The 19,330-nt window shown below is 40.5% G+C and overlaps 1 protein-coding gene across 2 annotated transcripts; it reads left to right on the top strand.

Moving 5' to 3' along the window:
• The first annotated feature begins 19 nt into the window (after positions 1–19).
• On the top strand, positions 20–18,355 carry pabpn1 (poly(A) binding protein, nuclear 1). Of its 2 annotated transcripts, none has more exons than XM_084746990.1 (7): positions 20–489; positions 3,363–3,471; positions 6,661–6,728; positions 8,549–8,655; positions 9,082–9,169; positions 9,867–10,018; positions 17,581–18,355. In XM_084746990.1, the coding sequence occupies exons 1-7, from the start codon at positions 355–357 to the stop codon at positions 17,774–17,776; spliced, it is 855 nt and encodes a 284-aa protein (XP_084603116.1). In that variant the 5' UTR covers positions 20–354; the 3' UTR covers positions 17,777–18,355. The 2 variants fall into 2 exon arrangements, with proteins under 2 accessions (XP_084603116.1, XP_084603117.1); XM_084746991.1 differs by lacking the exon at positions 17,581–18,355 and adding an exon at positions 16,409–16,534 and having other exon boundaries at positions 21–489.
• The last annotated feature ends 975 nt before the right edge of the window (positions 18,356–19,330 follow it).

Raw genomic sequence — 19,330 nt, 5'->3', positions numbered from 1 at the left:
ACATGACTCCGCCCCCGGCTTCCATTTCTGAACTGAAGGGACGCCGCCGCTCTCGCGTAGAGTCCTCGCCTTTTTTATATACACATTTAAGTAAATAAACTAGGTTCTCTGTCGTAAGTTAGAACCATTGCGTAAAGGCAGCGAGTGAAACAGCAGTCCTTGCTCGTGGTATGCTGTTTGAGTAGTGACTAGGACTGTAGCTATCATTTTATTCCCCATTTTAACTTTACTAAGCGGCGTTTTCCGCCGTTTTTTTCTTTTCGCCGCCCCGCTCACTCTACCCCCTTGTGTGTGAGTAGGGGCCTGCAACGTTGGTTTGGCCACGAGGCGCGTCGGTACAGTTGGAACAGGGCGATGGCGGAGTTCGGTAACGGACTGGCGGAGGAATCTCTACTAGATTCAGACCCCGGACATCCCGAGCTGGAAGACCCGGGTGTCGGTGACGAAGAACCGGGGTTAGAAGAGGGAGAGGCCGCGATTGAAGACCCGGTAAGTGAAGGGCATTGTTTCAGATGTGAGAGCCCACATGTATACCGGGACACGTTATGGCCAAATCGGACGAGTTTGTACAAGCAGGGAAGCAATTTGGCTTATTTTTTTCCTCAAATGTTGGGTCACATGCCGTGTGCGTTACTGCTATCGCCAGGTCGATATTAACCGCCATTGTGGTTCACGCAGTGCAGTAGAAATGGGTGGTGACATGCGTGGTGTCGGCAGCCATCTTGGCGCAACAGCGGCGCCAGTTTCTCTGCGCCAGGGAGCAGCTCGAGCCGTTTGGGGGGGGAATCCTCGTCGCAAAAAAATGCGAGACGGCGATACAGGAGACAGTTGGGGGCGAGGGTAGGACAGGCCGCCGCCATTAGCCTCCGCTGTACGAATCTACCCGCTTTAGAAGGCGACCTGCTTACGGTAATGACATTTTTTATTCAATTTTACCTTCACCATTATACTGGCTGCCGCTGCTGCATTTCAAGCACCGGTGTGTGCACATGCAAATGACCGACCGTCAGCAGGCTAACATTAGCTTATCGAAGCAGCAGCATCAAGGGCTGCAGCTAAGATGACCAGAGGACCTGTCAACTGTAATGACATGTCACGAGATGAAATGCGGACTTTGCACCATAAGCCTCTGGGACCAACCATCATTAGCTTGGTAGCTAGTTTACTACAGTACGATCACCGGAATCTGACTGGCTAACAAGCTAGCCGATTTTTAACAAAGCTAGGGTGGAGATGGCAGACATGCACCTGACCATTTTTGTAATTTATTTTGATCGACGGTCGGTATCGCGTATCCGTGGGGTATATGATTTGCTGTACCCTGCATTATGGTTGGAGATGCTCAATCAGCGTTAGTCGGCCTATTTTTCATTTTCCAACACCACCTGCACACATTTTCCCTGGTGCCGTCTCTGCAGCGTGTCCAGGTGGGTTTTGACGTTGTAGTACTGTCTGTCGGGCAGTGAGAGCGCGGCATACAACGCAGAAGCAGGGGGTTGCGGTATTTGAGGGGCTGGGTTTGCATCCTTCAGTGTTTTGCTAGGGCAAGGAGAATGAGAGAAGGGAGGGGAGTGAAAGAGCTTGCACTGAATATGCGACAAAAAATGGGAGCTACAGCGTGTCAGTGTCGGGTGGCTATTTGAGCAGTCTTGCTGTGAATGTGTACTGTGATGCATGTAGCTAAGGGTTGTTGACATTTCATGTATCAGATTATCGAGCACATGGATACGATGGAGCTGAGAGAAATGATGGTGTGTGCAGTGTGTCACGGTGCAGTTTTTCCTTTCCACTGCTGAGAAGACCTGCATTTAATATGGTGTGTCTGTGTCAGTGCACCCAGTTGTACAAAGAGCCTTTACATTACAAATCCTGTCAGCACAGGCAGCAGCAGCAGCAGCCCTGGATGGAGCTGGAATGACTCCCACTGTGCTGCAGTGCACCACTGTCAGACAGGAGGGTCCGCTCCCACGTGAGGACATAGCCATCCCTGTGTTCACCACAGGAATATTGGATTTTTTGGCTGTGATCATGACCTGATCATCATCATTGCCCCAGATACATTTCTAGTTGTGTTTCCAAAACTGCTCTTAATTGAGTTTCAATATTATTACTGCTACAGAAAATCAATTTTCTTATTGATTGATATACAAAATGTATATTAACATGTTCAGTGCCAGAATGGAGTCAGAGCAAATCAGCACAAAGTGATGTCAACCAGTAATACTGTATTTTTAACAGACAGAAACAAGCATATAGTCTCATCATGTCTGTGTGTATTTTTACATGGTAAACAACTTGAACAGTGACTATTGGATTTAAATCCTTACTTACTTACTTACTTTAATGTTTACAAATGTTTTACATGTCTGGACTATGTTGTACCGTTAAATGCGGTCTCTGAACATTGGCTCTATATTCATTGAGAAGTGACATGAAACGTGGTAAAGGAACACCTTTTTTAGTCCTAAAGGGGTTGACCCCAAAATCAAAAATATGTATTTTTTTTCTCTGGCCTGCAGTGCTATTTACCCATATAGATATTTTTGGCATTGCCAAATATTTGGAGATATCAGCTGTAATGATGTCTGCGATTTTGCCAGTATAATTGGACTAAATGCATGAAGGAACTACTTTCTTTCTGCAGTAAAATCTACCAAAACTACTCTCTTTCTATGAGAAAGAAAATACTTCTTATATGAAACTGTTCACAACAAGGTCTGTGGATTATTTTAAGGAACCAGGTCACGATTTCTGATAAGAGACAGTGGTGTTGAATTTTTTCGAGTGCCATTAAGTGTCATTCTGTTGAAAAAAGGGCAGCCATCTCTATGGTCTATGTCCAAAACTCTATAGTTCACACCAAAACAATCTAGATGGATAAATACAGGCCAGAGAAAAAAATATATTTTTGATTTTAGTGTGATTTGTATCTTTTTAGGGTTAATTTTCAACTTGTATAAGGCAGCCGCTGTCCAATGTAGACTAGATGGTAGAAAACACTCTTGAATAAATACATCCATTGATATTGTGACAATTTTCCTATTTTCAGTTTGGGCAGAAACAACACACAGACTTGCTTCTTTTTAGATTGAGGTTTCATTATTACAGCGCCATCTTACCCCAATTTCAGCATCTTCTTGCTACTGTACCATCCTCCCTGGGGTGGAGTTGTCAGTGGGTTTGTCAACAGGGTGCTATGGCAACATTTGTTAATGATTAGATTTTCATGGCTAGATTTAGTAGTTGGTCAGCATTTGTTAGCGGTGCATAGCAGTCACCCACACTGTGATTGATGCTCCAGTGAGTTGTGTTGTGCTCATGATGGACTGACAGCTCTAATGGCATTTGTGTCTGTGTTGCAGGAGCTGGAGGCAATCAAAGCCCGGGTGAGAGAGATGGAGGAAGAGGCAGAGAAGCTGAAGGAGCTACAGAACGAGGTGGAGAAACAGATGAATCTCAGCCCCCCACCAGGTGCGTTTGTGTGTGTTTTTGTGAGGAGAATACCTCATCTTTCTTCCCATATGTCCACATTTCCCATCTCTCGCTCTCTCTACTGTCAAGTTAACCAATGAAAGAAGAATACGGTAAAATTGTATTGTGCTTTTGTGCCTACTTAAAAATAAATCTCACATTAAATTGAATTGCTGTAAAAGCTTTCTGCCATTAACTTCAAACTGTTTTGATTTTAAAATTTACCTTTAAAGTATTAGTTCTGATTAATACTAAATTGTAGTGCATGTTGTAGTAATAATAATAATAATAAGAAGAATTGTTGTTGTTATTATTATCATTATTATAAAAGTATCTACATGTTCTTGTGCTGATGTTCCAAGAATAGGGAGTTGCTTTAATAAATATTTGCTTAAAGTTTAGAAAAAATCATGCAGTTCTACAGTTGGTGCATGTGTTAATTTAATAAAGCATGTTTGTCTTATGGCTGCAGACTTAATTTAACAATACAACATTAGAGTGATAGGATGGCTGCAAGAGACCGCAGTGTGTGTGTGACTGGAGTGCTCGTTTCAGACTCATACATTAATAAAACGTTGATTAATGCTCAATCTACAAATCAAGTTTTGTATCATAGGTAATTTTAGATTTAATTCAGACTTGAATATTCAGCAAATTCTACGTTGTGGTTTGTTAAGCTAAATGGGGAAAAAATGCAAAAAAAACGATAGTGAAAGAAATTTCAAGTTACTTAAGAAATAGTCGTCAAATACTTCAAATTTGTTTAAATTATATTTTAACCACTTAGGTAATCCTTCACTAATTTCAACTAACAAAAGCCAGCTAACTTCTCTCAGCCCTGACCAAAAAACGTGAAACTTAATGTTGCTGTCAGACCTGCATTCGGTATACCACTCAAGTTATAAATAAGAACTGAATCAGACACCCATTAGAAAAACAAAAATTCAGTTTTGGTTATCAGTTCTTTAACCTCTTAACCGCTATCTCACAACCTGTCAAGGTCACACATCAACTCAAAAGAATGGCAGTTTCCTGTATTGTGATTTGCTGTAGGGAAGGAGCTAGTGAAGAGCGGGTGGTTGAGCAAGGAGCGTGAATGACTTCCAGGAAAATGACAGAGAAAAATAAATGTAGTGACAAGATTTTACAGTGTAAATTGAGTTTTCCAGTTATATGCTGTAGAAACTAGAGTGTGTTGCGACTGCGGACTAGTGAAAAGGTGGGTGTGTGCAGTATGACAAGGTCAGTAAATACTGAAGCAGTGTAAAGTTGTGTAGTTGTTTGTAAAAGGTAAAATATACACTGCCTGGACAAAAAAGTCACACACACTAGTATTTCGTTGGACCGCCTTTAGCTTACAGCATGAATTTGCCATGCCACAACGGTAACGGTGTCACAACATTTATTTCTGTTCAGAGTTGCATAAATTTTTCACCAAGATCTTGTTGGAGCGCTGCGTAAAGTCTTCTCCAACACATCCCAGAGATTCTCAGTGGGGTTAAGGTCTGGACTCTGTGGTGGCCAATCCATGTGTGAAAATGATGTCTCATGCTTCCTGAACCACTCTTCCACTATTTGAGCCCAACGAATCCTGGCATTGCCATCTTGGAATATGCCTGTGCCATCAGGGAAGGAAAAAAAATACATTGATGGAAAAACCTGGTCTCTCAGTGTATGCAGGTAGTGAGCTGACCTCATTTTTTGGGCACATAATGTTGCTGAACCACAACCTGAGCAACTGAAGCAGCCCCAGATCATAACACTGCCCCCACAGGCTTGTGCGGTAGGGTGCATCACTTAATCTGCCTCTCTTCTTACCCTGATGCCCATCACTCTGCAACAGGGTAAATCTGGACTCATCAGACCACGACCTTTTTCCATTTCTCCAGCAGATTGAAGCCTTTTTTTCTGATTAGCCTAACTGATAAGTGGTTTTCGTAAGGCTACACAGCGGTTAAGTCCCAGTTCGAGTTCTCTTCGCATTGTGCGTGCGGAAATCCTTACTTTCACGACACTATTAAACATAGCCATAGCCAACTGTTTTTTTTTCTTTGTTTGTTTTTTCGATTTGATTTCACCAAACAATTAAGTGATCTCGATCATGATCATTCAAGATTTATTTTCAACTACATTTCTTCCTTGAAGATGATGGTTCCCCGCTATCCTTCCAGGTTTTAATAATGCACTGGACAGTTCTTAACCCAAGTTTAGTAGTTTCATCAGTCTCCTTAATTGTTTTCTTTGCTTGTTGCAGGCCAATAATTTGACCCTGCTGAAACAGAGTAACATCTTTTCCAAGACCACGGGATATGTCTTCCGAAATGGTTGTTTAAGAGATGAGAAGCTACTCACTGCATCAGTTGGGGTTAAATCACTTGCTGCCAGCTGAAGCATATTATTCACTGCAGTATGCAATGGGAAAGCTCTTACCTATTTGCTTAGTAAAATCCAGGTGATGGCTTTTTTGGCCAGGCAGTGTACTAACATAGGAAAGCTGGAGGAAATAAGATTAGATTATTTTTGTGAAAAGTTAGACTGTTGTCTTAGAAAAAGTTCACACTAGTATAAATAAACTTTTCCTTTTTTTCCATTCTTGTCTTTAGTTAGTATATTTTGAGTTAATTTGTGGGGATAATCTGTGATTTCTGTGAGGTATAAATATAGCTGCAGTGAAACCATAAAAAGGGGGGGGGCATGGGTATTGATCAGATATTTAAGTATACTTTTAACAAAATAAATGCAGAGGAATAAGGGTTTAACTCAGTCCCACTAAGAAATTAAGTTTATGAACACTGGGAGCTACCTATAGACAAAGGTACAGTGCTAAACGAAATGTAACAAACATCTTTTTTGTTTAGCACAAGAACTTGAATCGGGGTGCAAAAATATTTTTTGTTCACCAGCCAAATAGCTAATGAATGTTCAAATGGAACCAACCACTTAATAGATTACCAATGCTATTATGTTTTGGCTGGTGAGTGAAGCAAATCTACCAGCAAGTTACATATTTTGCCAACATTTGGTTGGTGGCGGTTTTGAACCCTGACCAGAATGGATAAAATGCAAACAATACTATACAGCATTCTTCCATTCTCATATGATGGACCTGAAAAACAACTGTGAATATTTTTGTTTAAATTGAAATGTTTTGTTACTCATGCAGATTTTTCCCTTCTCTCCCCTGTGTAGTCGGCCCTGTCATCATGTCCATCGAGGAAAAGATGGAAGCAGATGGCAGATCGATTTATGTCGGAAATGTGAGCAACTCTTTTTCTCTCTCTCTCTAACTCTCTTTGTAACTGTAACTGTCTCTCAAATGCTTTTTTTTTTTTTTTGGCAACATTGTGTGTTTTCTGTTGTAGCTTTTAAGATAACGTAAAAACTCACTTCCTTTGGACATTTGAGAGGCCTTATTGGTTTCATTTTTGAGTCAGTAGATTGGTATCAGCTTGGATTGACTGGATTTAGGTTGTGGTCACTCCATAAGTCCATATTGTTGTATTCAGAGCAACTTTTCTTCTATACTCTAAAGGTGCTTTTACTTTTTCATGACTTTGTACCACTGTTATCATTTTTGAGTTGTGGTTTTCTTGTAAAAAATGAGTCCCAACTATGTTGTACAGTGACCACAGAGCTAGAGTAAGAACATGGCACCATTTCACACTTTGAGTCTCTTGTGTGTACCCTAGCAAACAATGGCTCTCTTTGCTAATCTGCTCTAAAGCTGTGACTGCTAAAGCACCTGGGCAACAATTGTTTTGTGCACACTATTGCCATTCTCAGCCATGGAGCCCTGTTGCTTTCTCGGGGTTGCCTTTTGGTAGCCCACACTGGTGCCCTTTTCACACAGACTGCTATAGACAAGATTAAAGCTGTGCCCTATTCCTCCTATATTTTTTGTGATTAACCTAAACAAAAGTATATCATCATTTTCCCTCACATTTGTATTTTAAATGTTCTTTGTTTGCATGATTAAAACTGTATTTAGGGTTGGTTAAAATTTTCCAATTGATCATCGTCAGCCCATCCATTGGCCACTAGTGATATCTTTGTCCCCCTCCTAGCTCCTCCTGTCTTCATGAGTCTCAGCAGAGAGATGTGTGTAATTTGCAAATTCACTATATCTTATGTGCTGCAGAGGTTCACTTTGGCCAATAAACAAAATAAAGTCACAAAGTGTGAAGAAAATAAATAAAAATAAATATTCTCACACTTTAAACGGAGAAATACAACTGTTCACCTTCAAAATTCAAGTTTCTCTTTTACCAAACGAAAACTTGAATGGCTTAACTCTGTAAAAGCGAAATAAAATGACAAATTCCGCCCCAAAATCTGTTCAGGAATAACCGCCGGTGGTGGATTTGGCCCATTGTTGATAGGCGATATTTTTGTCCAACTGCCTAATCCTAGCTGTTGTAGGCAGTTTATTTTTGACATCTTTGGGCAAACATTTTATAATAACTTTTAACCATAATGTACTTCAAGTGGTCTGAGAGAGAAGTAGGTTTGTGCTCATCTGCTTGGCTCTGTTTTCAGGCTTTAGAAAATGCAGCTTGTGATGGGAGACTGGTCGGCATGATGGCTGATTAAGTCTCATTCCTAAAGTTTAAGCATTTTTGATGACCTGGGAATGAGACTAAATAATGTGCTGTATTTCTCTAGTCTCCTTACTGAACCTTTTAAGGTCCAGTGTGTGAGATTTACACCAAAAATAATATAGCCTAAGAATAGTTGTGTTCTCATTACCTTAACATGAGCTGTGTTTATCTAAGGAGGGCATGGGTCCTCATCCAGTGAGTTTTTTTTATGTTATTTTTATATCAGTTTTTAATATTGTGTTTTTTGCCTCAGTCTCTTTATCTGAAACTGAGGTTTTATTTGCTTTTTTCATTTCTGTATGTCACATTGTGACATAAATGTACAACTTTAATTTTTGGTCCAGGATGTGCCTAATAGACATACATCAAAATGAAATTATTTTTCATCAGCTTGAACATTTACAATCTTGATTTTAAGTGCACATGTGAAAGTATCCATGATGCAGCTCTCTTAACCTTTTCATCCTCTCTTTGTTCAGGTGGACTACGGTGCCACGGCAGAAGAGCTTGAGGCTCATTTTCATGGCTGCGGTTCAGTAAACAGAGTCACCATCCTATGTGACAAATACACAGGGCATCCCAAGGGGTAATAAACCATCACTTATACTAAACATTTTCACTATGCAGTGGATGAATCATTGGAGGGGTTGTTATCACTGTCTAGTGTGGCAAATATACCAAAGTCACACTGCTGGCAGAGAAACAAGACAGTAACACAGTGTGGGTGGACAGATTTTTTTTTTTTTTACGAAGCATCAATACAAATGATGAAGTTTAACTAGAGTTGGGTGGTTGAATGTGCTTTGTATAGGGAAATAAGGCACCATAAATCCCACTAGAAATGGCTTTCTAATTTCATATAAATTGTTACTCATCATTTAAGGGGAATAGATTTAGATTTTTGAGAAAACATCAGTTGTTTGTTAATAATAACTTATGTTACTGGCAATTTCATGTTGCCACTTTTGTTTGCATTTGAGTCCCATTGTTAAGTGATTCTCTTCCTCTTCAGGTTTGCCTATATCGAGTTTGCAGACAAAGAGTCTGTTAGGACGGCCATGGCTTTGGACGAGTCCCTGTTCAGAGGAAGGCAGATAAAGGTAAGGCGGTATCACATTTTAGCTTTTTATTTTTTTGCATCTTCAGACTGGGAGGTTCTCAACATTGAGGTTTCAGCATTTGTGTCAGAATGACAAGAAAATGATGAAATAAGAAAAGGGCCACATGACTGTTTGATTTTATCTTAAAAAGCATAAACAAGATTCTATCTTGTCATAAACTATTGCTTCATTGCCAGTTGTAGACTTAGAATACTTGATGTATTATGAACTGAATAATGACACTGAATAATCACAGTGACCACAATAACTCAGTTACAGAATAGGCACTGATGGCTAAATTTAGCTGATGCTTTGAGTGACAGTGGCAAAAACTACTTTGATCTTTCTGCCAGTTCTAAGTAGATTTGGTTGGTTTTGGAATGACTGGCTTTCTAGTAGCCCATTTAGTGATTATTTGTTCTTCTCTTGATGTTTTCCTAATATTTTTACTGGCTGATGTGCATTTGGGTTTGAATGTTTTGGCTTTTGTCACCATCGGTATTTAATCATCCATATAAACCAAGGTATATCGCCTATTTTCAAACTGAAAGGAAAATTTAATTTAAAATTGTTCAAAAGAAATTGATTTGATGTCTCACTAAAAATTGATATTGTTTAAATATGAAAACACAAACACCAGGCCAACACTGGATATTAGTTTATTTAACTGTCCCTTTGCTTGATCCTCGCTCCGCAGGTGGGCGCTAAGAGAACAAACAGACCAGGCATCAGCACCACAGACCGCGGCTTTCCACGGGCTCGGTTTAGGTCACGGGGAGGAAGCTTCTCATCGCGCGCACGCTACTACAGCGGCTACACACCACCCAGAGGCAGAGGACGGGCCTTCAGGTGAGCTGACGCCAAGACGCCTCACTTCTGACACCGTGGGAGAACACTGCACCTGCATGCACCGCACTTCACCCACTGTTTGCACTGAAAGGAAAGGACAGTCCAGCCAGAATCAGCAACTGGTGTTAAAGATTCACATACACCTCTTATTATGAATTTCTCTGGTATTTGTTGTACAGACGAGGGATTCAGCAAAGGAGAAAACATAATTTATAGAATTCATAAAATGGCTACTTAAACTCCTCTCCTTTTAAGGGAAAATAGGTGCATGTGAACATAGGGCTGGGTGATATGGCTATATGCTTTTTTCCTAAAATAAAATACAGAAATGCATGATATCCTGTAAGATCATCACAAAAAATTTACAGTAGATTAAGCTGTCCAACGATATGTGAAGTAGCCAAAATGACTTTAAATATCTACAGCAGTAAAATGCAACATGTACATTAATGCAGAAGTGATATTAATCCACCGAATATAATAGTAAAGTACTGACAGGGACCGTTTTACTGCACAGTGAGAAATGCTATATTTACTTTTGACACTTTGAGTAAATTTTGTTGTAATACTGACATACTTTTACCTTAGTAAATTTTAGAATTTAGAACTTTGACTTGTAGTGGAGTATTTTCAATGTAGAGTAGTAATACTTTTATTTAAAGTAATGGACTTGTGGGTTGCCAGGCGATGGAGGTCCAGGGGGGTTTGTTGTTAAAGTGAGCTAGCTAGATGGCCAGTACAAGTCCGGTTAAGACAATTAAAATGGCCTAAAACTGGAGACACTTTTCAGAGCTGGAAGCCACAGGTTGAGTAACTACTGAGTAGAAAACTCAGAAATGACAAAATATAATTATAATTATAAATATAATTGATATATGGCCCAGCCCTATGTGACCATGTGTTACTGATTGTAATGCCCACAGCAACAAATGTGTGTGAAACTTGTTGGAAATGTAGGGTTTTTTTTTTTGTTTGTTTGTTGTTTTCTTGTCAGTCAGTAGTTAGTTTTGCTTTTTCACAGTAGACCTAATTGGGCAGATAGCATGGTGTAAAAGTTTTTTTTTTATGTGCTCACATTGAAAAGACTGGAATTAGATTTAGCACCAAAAAGTTGAGAATGGAGGTGTGGAGAAAAATTCATTATTGGTAGAATAGCCAAGGTAAGTACAGAAAGGCCAGAGAGCCAATCTGAGCATTGTAAATTAGGAGGAGGTAACATTTTCAAAGGTCCTTACACATTTTTAGATTTTAATTTCATGTGCAGTGTGTAAATATGTCAAAGATTTGTTAGAACTTAAATCATGTTTCATCATTGTATTGACTTAATCCAGAGATGGAGATTGTATTTGAAACACGGGGGCACAAACATGTAGTGAGGTTAGAAGTCACATCACGTCGGTTGTGGGACTGAGGGGCTCATTGCATGCCACATCACATAACCATTTCAATGGAGGCAAACAGACTCGGTGCACATCAGTTTGTTCTTCCCAGGCTGTTCATACACCATGTTTGGGTTGGTGCCAATACAATCTCCTGCAACTTAATGATAAGAGAAAGTTACTGGTGCAAAGCTCTGATGGCTGCACTTAATGTTTTTAATTTCTTACTGAGATTGGGATGTCATTTGTAATGATGGCAGGAGAGTGTAAGGCATTTTGTGTAACTAAGAGGTTTGGGCTGTGTGACCTGTGCCATTACTTCACTCTGCTGCAGTTGTGACTGATGCTTCATCTCATCATTATTATGATCAAAACCTGTTGCAGCTGGAAATTGTGGTGATGCTTGTGAGTTTTTTTTGGTTTGTTTTCCTTAACACTGTTAAACATTAATTCCTGGATCACAGTTGAAGAACAGAAAAAGCCTGGTGTTGATCAGAGTGTTGTGCACTGGGATTCTGGTGGCGTTCTACCTACAGTGTTGTGATGTGCTTCACTTCAGTGCTCCGCAGTGGGGTCCTGTGGGTTTTTGTAGTCTTGTTTCTACCGCAAGGCCACATGGGGTCTGTCACTGTAAACTAAGTGTTTACAGCATGTGATTTTAACATTTGGCAGTTAACTCGAGCTGCAGTTTCTATAAACTAGTGCAGTGCTTGTTCAAAACGTGTCTGTTCCGAATGGGCCGTTTGCTTGGCCTCCTGCTGCTTGCAGCTTTCTCAAAATCATCGACCTGTGGAGCTGGAGAGGCCCTGCAGCTCTTAATGCAGCAGTTCTAGTCAAACAGTGTTCGACATACTAATGTGCCACCTCTATTTTTTCACCTTAGTAATATTACAATACACCGCCGTTTTAAATAGTTTGAGATATTCCCAAATTATGATTAATAATCATCATCATTTCTGCTTCATTCATTTAAACTGAAATGGGTAAAATAAAGTTAAAATGGTATGGAATAGAAATTGCAAAGGAGGCCACTGGAGCTTTGTTGTCTGAAGTAAATATTTTAACCTAACATATTTCCTTGATTTCTGACATCATGGTCATTTCATGGTTTATTAAAGTAAATATTTCTTCTTTAAATTACATTTAATTGATTCAAAGTAGGCCAAAAACATTGCGCACATGAAAAATGTACAGGTTTTTCAACCTGGTGGAGTTAGCTTAATAACATTAAGTTAACTACTATGTAGGGTTTTCAAAATGTTAGGCATCACTGGGTATAACCAGCACCATTGAGAGAAAGAGGATTACCTTTTACCCTCTGTCCACACGGCTCTGGTTAGAATTTAATTACGACCTGTCAGTTAAACTTGCACAAGGACATGTCTTACACTGTGGGTCTGGGACTGCTCCATCTAGAATGGTTTTCCTGTTTTGCAGGGCGATGTTCTTTAACTTTCTCTAGAACAGCTCATCCAAGCTACTACACAATTGGTGCTCCACTTCCTTGGGTCCCCACTAATACACCTGTCAGGTGTGAAGTCAATTGGACAAACCGAAATCGAAAAACGGACAAAGATTCCCTTACTTTTTGTTAGGTGAAATGATTGTTTTGTGTGTTTTGAGCATAACTGAACAACATAACCTTACTGCCACTTTATTCAAACTGTGGCTCGTCCTTGTAGGCAGTCAGAAATCAAGGCTACAAAGAATCTTGCTGGAAACTTTGCACAAGCCCCAGGGAGCTCTATCTGTGGAGCCATCTTGTTTTTTGTTTTTTTTTGTTTGTTTTTTTTCCCCCCCTCTTGAGACTGAGAAAGGAGGTGTGGTGCCAAACGCGTTGATCAGCATGCCAACTTCCCCACACATGCACTGAGCTTTGAGACTGAGAGATTCTGATTTGATCACATCCCTGCAAAGCATCTGGAACCTTCAGGTCCTGGCTGTTATTACTTAATTTTCAACAAAGAACATATTCCAGAAGAACGATGCTCCAGCAGTTATTTTGGAAAGAGACTAAAACCCTTCATACAGAGGCCTTTATGATGTCAATGATTTAACGGTTTGCCAAGTTCTTCTGACAAACCCCCATTTAGTCCATTTAATCTTGTGTGTTTCTCTTGTTTCACTTTTGCCCATGCTCTTGATTTGAGTATTTGTGCAATGAATTCCCATTCCAGCGAGGCTGTGTTTAAATAACCACAAGAAAGGGTTACATCTCTATTCATTCCTTTGTGTGAGAAAGTGTCAGTAACTCAAGGTCAGAATCTCTCTAATCACTCTGTGTACTTACCCGAGCCACTCCCACACATACCAAGAAACCCTAACCCTGCCAGTTTACTCACTGGGATTTGGCCCGAGCTGCAGGACAAGGCACACAAAGACTTGGAGAGAAGGAGGGGTTTTTCATATTAAATCAAGTCTCCAGAAGCTGAGAGCACTGATATTAATGGCTGGTTAATTAGCTGAAAGACACTGAGAATTATTTGCATTTGGCTTTAGAGGCTATTTCACAACTTTTTGGTTTGTGTGTCTAGGTAAAACATATTATGATCATTGAACTTGCAATTCCTGTCTGACCAATTTGCAGTAAAGATAATGAAAGTAAGACTCATCCAGAAGAGCGAAAAAGTATGTTAACCTCAAAAGGCTGGACATAAACAACACAACACAACTAGAGCCTGACTGATGCTGGATTTTTCAGTTATCAAAGAATAATGTGCAGAATATAGAATATATTAACACTTTTTTTTCAGTGATCCCTCAAATGTGATCATTAAACACTTGTGACAAAGAGATGTGATGGAGGCAAGATAGTTTACTGTTAAATAATTAACTTTATTGTCCAAAATGACACCAGGACACTGAAATGGCTAACTTTCATGATTTTTAATAATTGTAAATAACTAAAAACACAAATAGAACTAGAAAAGTATTGATTGACCAGCAAGGAGACTTAACAGTCACAGAATAACCTCATACAAGTCTCATTGTTCAAAACCCAGAAATGAATAAATAACTTAAAACTTGAAAAAAAAAACAAATACTTCTTGATTTATCAACAGAGTGAATAATGCTTACTTAAAAATTAACTCTATAAGTTAGTAATTTCCTCTTCAACCACTTCATGTCCCCTGACCCTGCTATGTCTTAACTGTCCCTGGACAGGGCTGGGTACAGTTCAGACATTTTCAGCACCAGTACCAATATCTTGAATTCCATACTAGTTCCTGATCGATACTTTGATTTTATCAGCGCATATTGACTAGCATATATGATGATATAGACCCATATTGCTGTGATACACCCATATCGACCCAATAATATTGGTCAGGCTCTAAACTGAAGTTAAAGTTTTCAATATGCTTTTTGCAGTCAGTCAGATTGAATTTAGCAGTTCAAAGGTCATGATTTTTTTCTTGTTGGCAATAGTAATTTGACTGTAAAAAAAATGTACGCATAATAGAAAATACCCTCAAGGATATTGCTGATAACTGCATCATGTATCTTTCCATTATCTAACAGCTTTGGTTAATGTATAATAATCACCCACAGAGAAGCAGAGAGCTGTTCCACTTGAACTGGCCTTGATCACTTCTTGCAGCAAAGAGCACAGCAGGGTGCTGTTTGGTTGCTACATCAGGAATTCATCACTAGCATAGTTGAGCACAGTCAGACTCACAATCGGAACCAAGTAATGCTTTTCACTCGTGCCTTGTCTTGTTGTGGGAACACATCCATGGTGAGTTCAGAATCTTTGCATTTACCTGTTGTGTGCTTGGGAAGATTTCACAGCGCCTGGCTGTGGTCCTGCAGACACAGTCAAAGAGATATGTTTCATTAACTGTTCATTGGCTTTGTTTGTAAGAAGTTAAGCTGTAACAAGGCCACAGCAAGTGTTGTCTGTGTAGGCTAAAGTAGGGCCTCCTCTGCCAAAATTTAATGGTATTAAAGGACAGCACTGCCAAATATTGGCACCTAAATCCTTGCACCCCAACTGAAAGCCAGTGAACAAAGATCATTCATGTTTACACGCACTTAAAAATTGGACTCTTGTTGCAGAAAGTATTTTCTCTGATATTTCATCCATTAACATCATTGTCCTTTTCATCTTCCCAAGTTTTGGCATGGTAAAAAAGCAAAGATTTTGAGCCAGGAGACACACATTCTGTACTTGTGATGTGGAAGAACCTTGTTGATTTTTCTGTGCTTATGTATGTTGGTACACACACACACACACAACACAACTCAGATTCACCTTTACAGCGTTCACTCCCAGAAACGAGGGTTCATTACTGCAGCCTGACCTCAGCATCTAGCCTAACGACCACTGGCTTCAGTCCCAGTGTGACATTTTTGTGTTTTGTTGCCACTGAATGAAGTGCGTGAGAGAAAGTGTGGAAAGTTTGCTGCAGCCTGGCTTTGAGTGTATAATAATGATGTGAATCCTGTCCCCCAAACTGTCAAGTGTGTGTGTGTGTGCGCGCGCGTGCATGCATGCACGTGCGCTGTGTCTTGCTGGGGGTATATGTGTGGTGCTGTTTGTCCTCAAGGTCTTTCCCCACAGTGACCCCAGGGGCGGCTCTCGCACAGAGAGACACAGAGAGAGAGAGAGAGAGAAAGAGGGAGAGAGAGTGCCTTTGCTGTCCCCTCACACCCACACACGAATCATTACTATCTGGAAATTAAACACTTTTCCTCTCTTGACAAAGCTGCTTTCAGCTTCTTTCAGCACTGTAGTGTCATTCTTCCAGATTTGTTGTAACACAGACACCTTGTAGTATCAAAGGCACAATACCGTTAAGATGGTATGTCTATTTTAGTGATTTGTGAACATTTTGTCGCTCATTTTTGATATCTATAAATATTCTTTCCCCTTCAGTTTACTTCTTGGACTGCCCACAATCACACACATACACACATTTATTATTATTATATCACACCAGGAAATTGGTGTCCGTCTTCTTAAGCCAACCAGAAAAAAACTCACCCTCTTTTTCTCTCTCTTTTCCAGGGGCCGAGGGCGAACAACATCGTGGTATTCCCCTTACTAAACACCCCCCTCCCTCCCCCCAACACTCCCTTACTATCAACCCTCTTCCCCCTCTATGTTCCCATTAAAAAAGAAAAACAAAAAAAACACAAAGTGAAAAAAGTCCTCCCCTTTCTCCCAACAATAAAAGAAGAGAACCCCAGAAGAGAGAAAAAAAAGACAAAAAAAAGGAAAAAAAAAACACTTCTCCTGGACAGAGAGACTGACTGGCCGCAGTGTGCGATTGTGTGTGAGCGTGCGTGTGCGGAGGTTGTTGACGCGGTCACCCCTGGTAAGGTATAAGTTGGCCATTGGGGAAAAGAATATGGTGGCAGATTTGTTTTTTGTTGGTTTTGAGGGGGTGGGGATGGGGAGAAAAGAGAAGATGATGGTATCTCAGGCTGCAGATGTGTCTCCTTTGGTCTGGCTGTGACCTCCTGCTTTCACACCATCACCAACACAGCCCACCCACTCACCCTCCACTACCACCAAAACAAGAAAAAAAAAAAGTGGGTGGGGGGGGGGGACAGCTACAAAAAAAAAGATACTGTACTCAGATTTTTTTTTTTTTTTTTATAATGTACCGTACATGTGAAACTTCCACTAGCCAGAGTATTTGTTGTGTTTTTAAGTTTGTGGTTTGGAGTATATCATTACCTCCCCACCCCACCCTCAACCCCCTTTGTGTCCGCCGTTCTCCTTCCCCTCCCTGCATTTTATACCTCATGCTTTTTCCTTCCCTCTCCTCCCTCCTCTTTGGTTCATCACACCATCAATTGTGTTTTTCTGTCCACTGCTGTCCGGGCAGTGATGGACCTTCAGTGTTCAGTGGGATTGTACATACATAGATTTTTTTTGTTTTGTTTTGTTCTTTTTCTCGTGGGCGGGGGTTTCCTCGTCGTGCTGCCACCCCTCCACCGCTCGTCCACACCTGTCACCTCCAACTCAGGCATGGCAAAAAAAAAAAAAAGCTCCTTTTATTCTTTTTGACAGGCATCAATGTTTTATTTCGTGCAAACCCTACATACCCCCCCATCCCCTCCACCTCTACCCCCCCCCCCCTTCTGTGCTCCCTGTCTCCTGTCTCTCCTCCTCCTCCCCGACCCCTCCCCCCCTCCTCTCTCTGTATATTAGACCACTTCTTGTCGTTTCAGGTTTCAGGACCAGTGGAGGCTGACGACCCCTCCCCAGGTGGCGCCGGCCCCCCCCACTGTCTCCGCAGCGTCTCTCTCTCTCTCTGCTCCCGCTATGCACACTCACCCCATCCTGTCCGTGTGGGGGGGCGGGGGAGGGGGGCAGGGCGACCACAGGCCCGCCGCAGGGGGCATTTACTACAACAGCAAACGCTGATGATGCTTTTAGTCCCTTTTCACACGTCAACTCACACACACACACAGACACATACACACACACACCTGTTCAGGACACACATAAACACACACACACACACACACACACACACACACACACACACCACACCACACCACACCACAGCACATACTGCAGTACAGGCGGCACTTAACAGGCAGCCAAACACATGATTTATATCCAGAGAGCTGAAGCCAACATAGCTGAGTGGCAGGCAGGCAAGTTTGCGTGAGAGTGAGGAAGGCAGGACCAGAGACGAGGGTGTTTTTTGGGGTGTACAGTGCGGACCTTTAAGGCGCCCCCTTTCTCTGACGACGCGCAGTGCAGTCACGGCTTGTCTGAGGAAGGCTGACGAGCTAACGGCATTGATTATTAATTTAATAAATGGAGTGGGCCGGAGCTGTTATTTTAGGGCAGGGGAAAGTCAGGGGTGGGGTTTGTGTGGAGACTTTCTTTTTTGAAAAGGGGGAGTGGGTTTGAACAAATGTTTTGCTTTTTATTTTTATTTTTAACCCATGAGTCTGTAATTAGGAAAAAAAAAATAAAGACATTGTGTAAAAATGCGACCGTGTCTTGTGTCAGTTTGTCCCGATTCATTCTGCTGTGGTTAATTGATTGTGCCTGCATACAATTTAACTGGTGCCCTAACATGTCGGGTGATTTGAATTTATCATGTCAGAAAGAATCATTTAGTATCTGCAAAGAAGACAATTGCTGAAAAGCATGTTGATTATCTTAATGTTATTACTGGAGCAAGTTTTATTTATTTGGCAAGCAGGCAGCCCAAACGTTAAACATTTAGATACAAGACAACCTCTTACAAGTTTTGTATGGATGCTGTAAATCCTTAAACACTTCAATTTAGGGTTACAAATTGTAAGAATTTGCTTTAATCCATCATTGGTAATAAACAATTAATTGATCATTATTTTTAAAAACAAATTTTCCTTATACCAAATAATATCAAATACATTTTTCCTCCTCAGAGCTTTAGTACCACACTAATGGTGTGCTCATAAAAATGTTTAAGATCTTTATTTGATAGAACATCAATCTTCATCCCTGCTTAAATTTTAATGTAGTGTTTGTAAAGCGCTTGGATTTTAGACAAACTCCTTGAAATTCCAATTGTATTGCTTTCATAGTAAATCTCACAGAAAAGTTTACTTTTCAGATGAAAATAGTGAGCTCAGCCAGGTTGTATAGGAGCTCAAGTCCTCTTGCACAAGTGACATTTTGAAACTTGAAACTTTTTGCATTTTTTAATCTGCCACCTGTAGAACACCGTCACAAAACAGCTTTGATTTATAGCACAATAACATGTTTATATATGATGAGATGAAAATCTGAAAATCTTTGAATGCACCTTGAAAAGTCTTTCAGAGTTCTTGATTTTCAGAAGTAAATATTAAAGCTTCTACAAGGAACTTTTGTATTTTGACTTCAGAGGAACCTGTGGGTAAAAGTGGTAGTGTTCTGACCATAATAACCAAAAAATATAACACTAAAAATAAAATTATCTGAAGAAAAATCTCC

Source organism: Lutjanus erythropterus, chromosome 21 (assembly GCF_056507025.1).
Source record: "Lutjanus erythropterus isolate fLutEry1 chromosome 21, fLutEry1.hap2, whole genome shotgun sequence".
In the NCBI taxonomy this organism is placed as follows: domain Eukaryota; kingdom Metazoa; phylum Chordata; class Actinopteri; order Lutjaniformes; family Lutjanidae; genus Lutjanus; species Lutjanus erythropterus.
The sequence above is the reverse complement of the archived record's forward strand: the minus strand, read 5'-3'. Positions and strand labels throughout refer to the sequence as shown.

Excerpts from the sequence above, each read along its gene's own strand:
- pabpn1 (XM_084746990.1), top strand. The coding sequence starts at position 355 with ATGGCGGAGTTCGGTAACGGACTGGCGGAGGAATCTCTACTAGATTCA. Across the intron at positions 490-3,362 it reads AGGCCGCGATTGAAGACCCG|GAGCTGGAGGCAATCAAAGC; the intron begins GTAAGTGAAGGG and ends TCTGTGTTGCAG. Across the intron at positions 6,729-8,548 it reads GATCGATTTATGTCGGAAAT|GTGGACTACGGTGCCACGGC; the intron begins GTGAGCAACTCT and ends CTCTTTGTTCAG.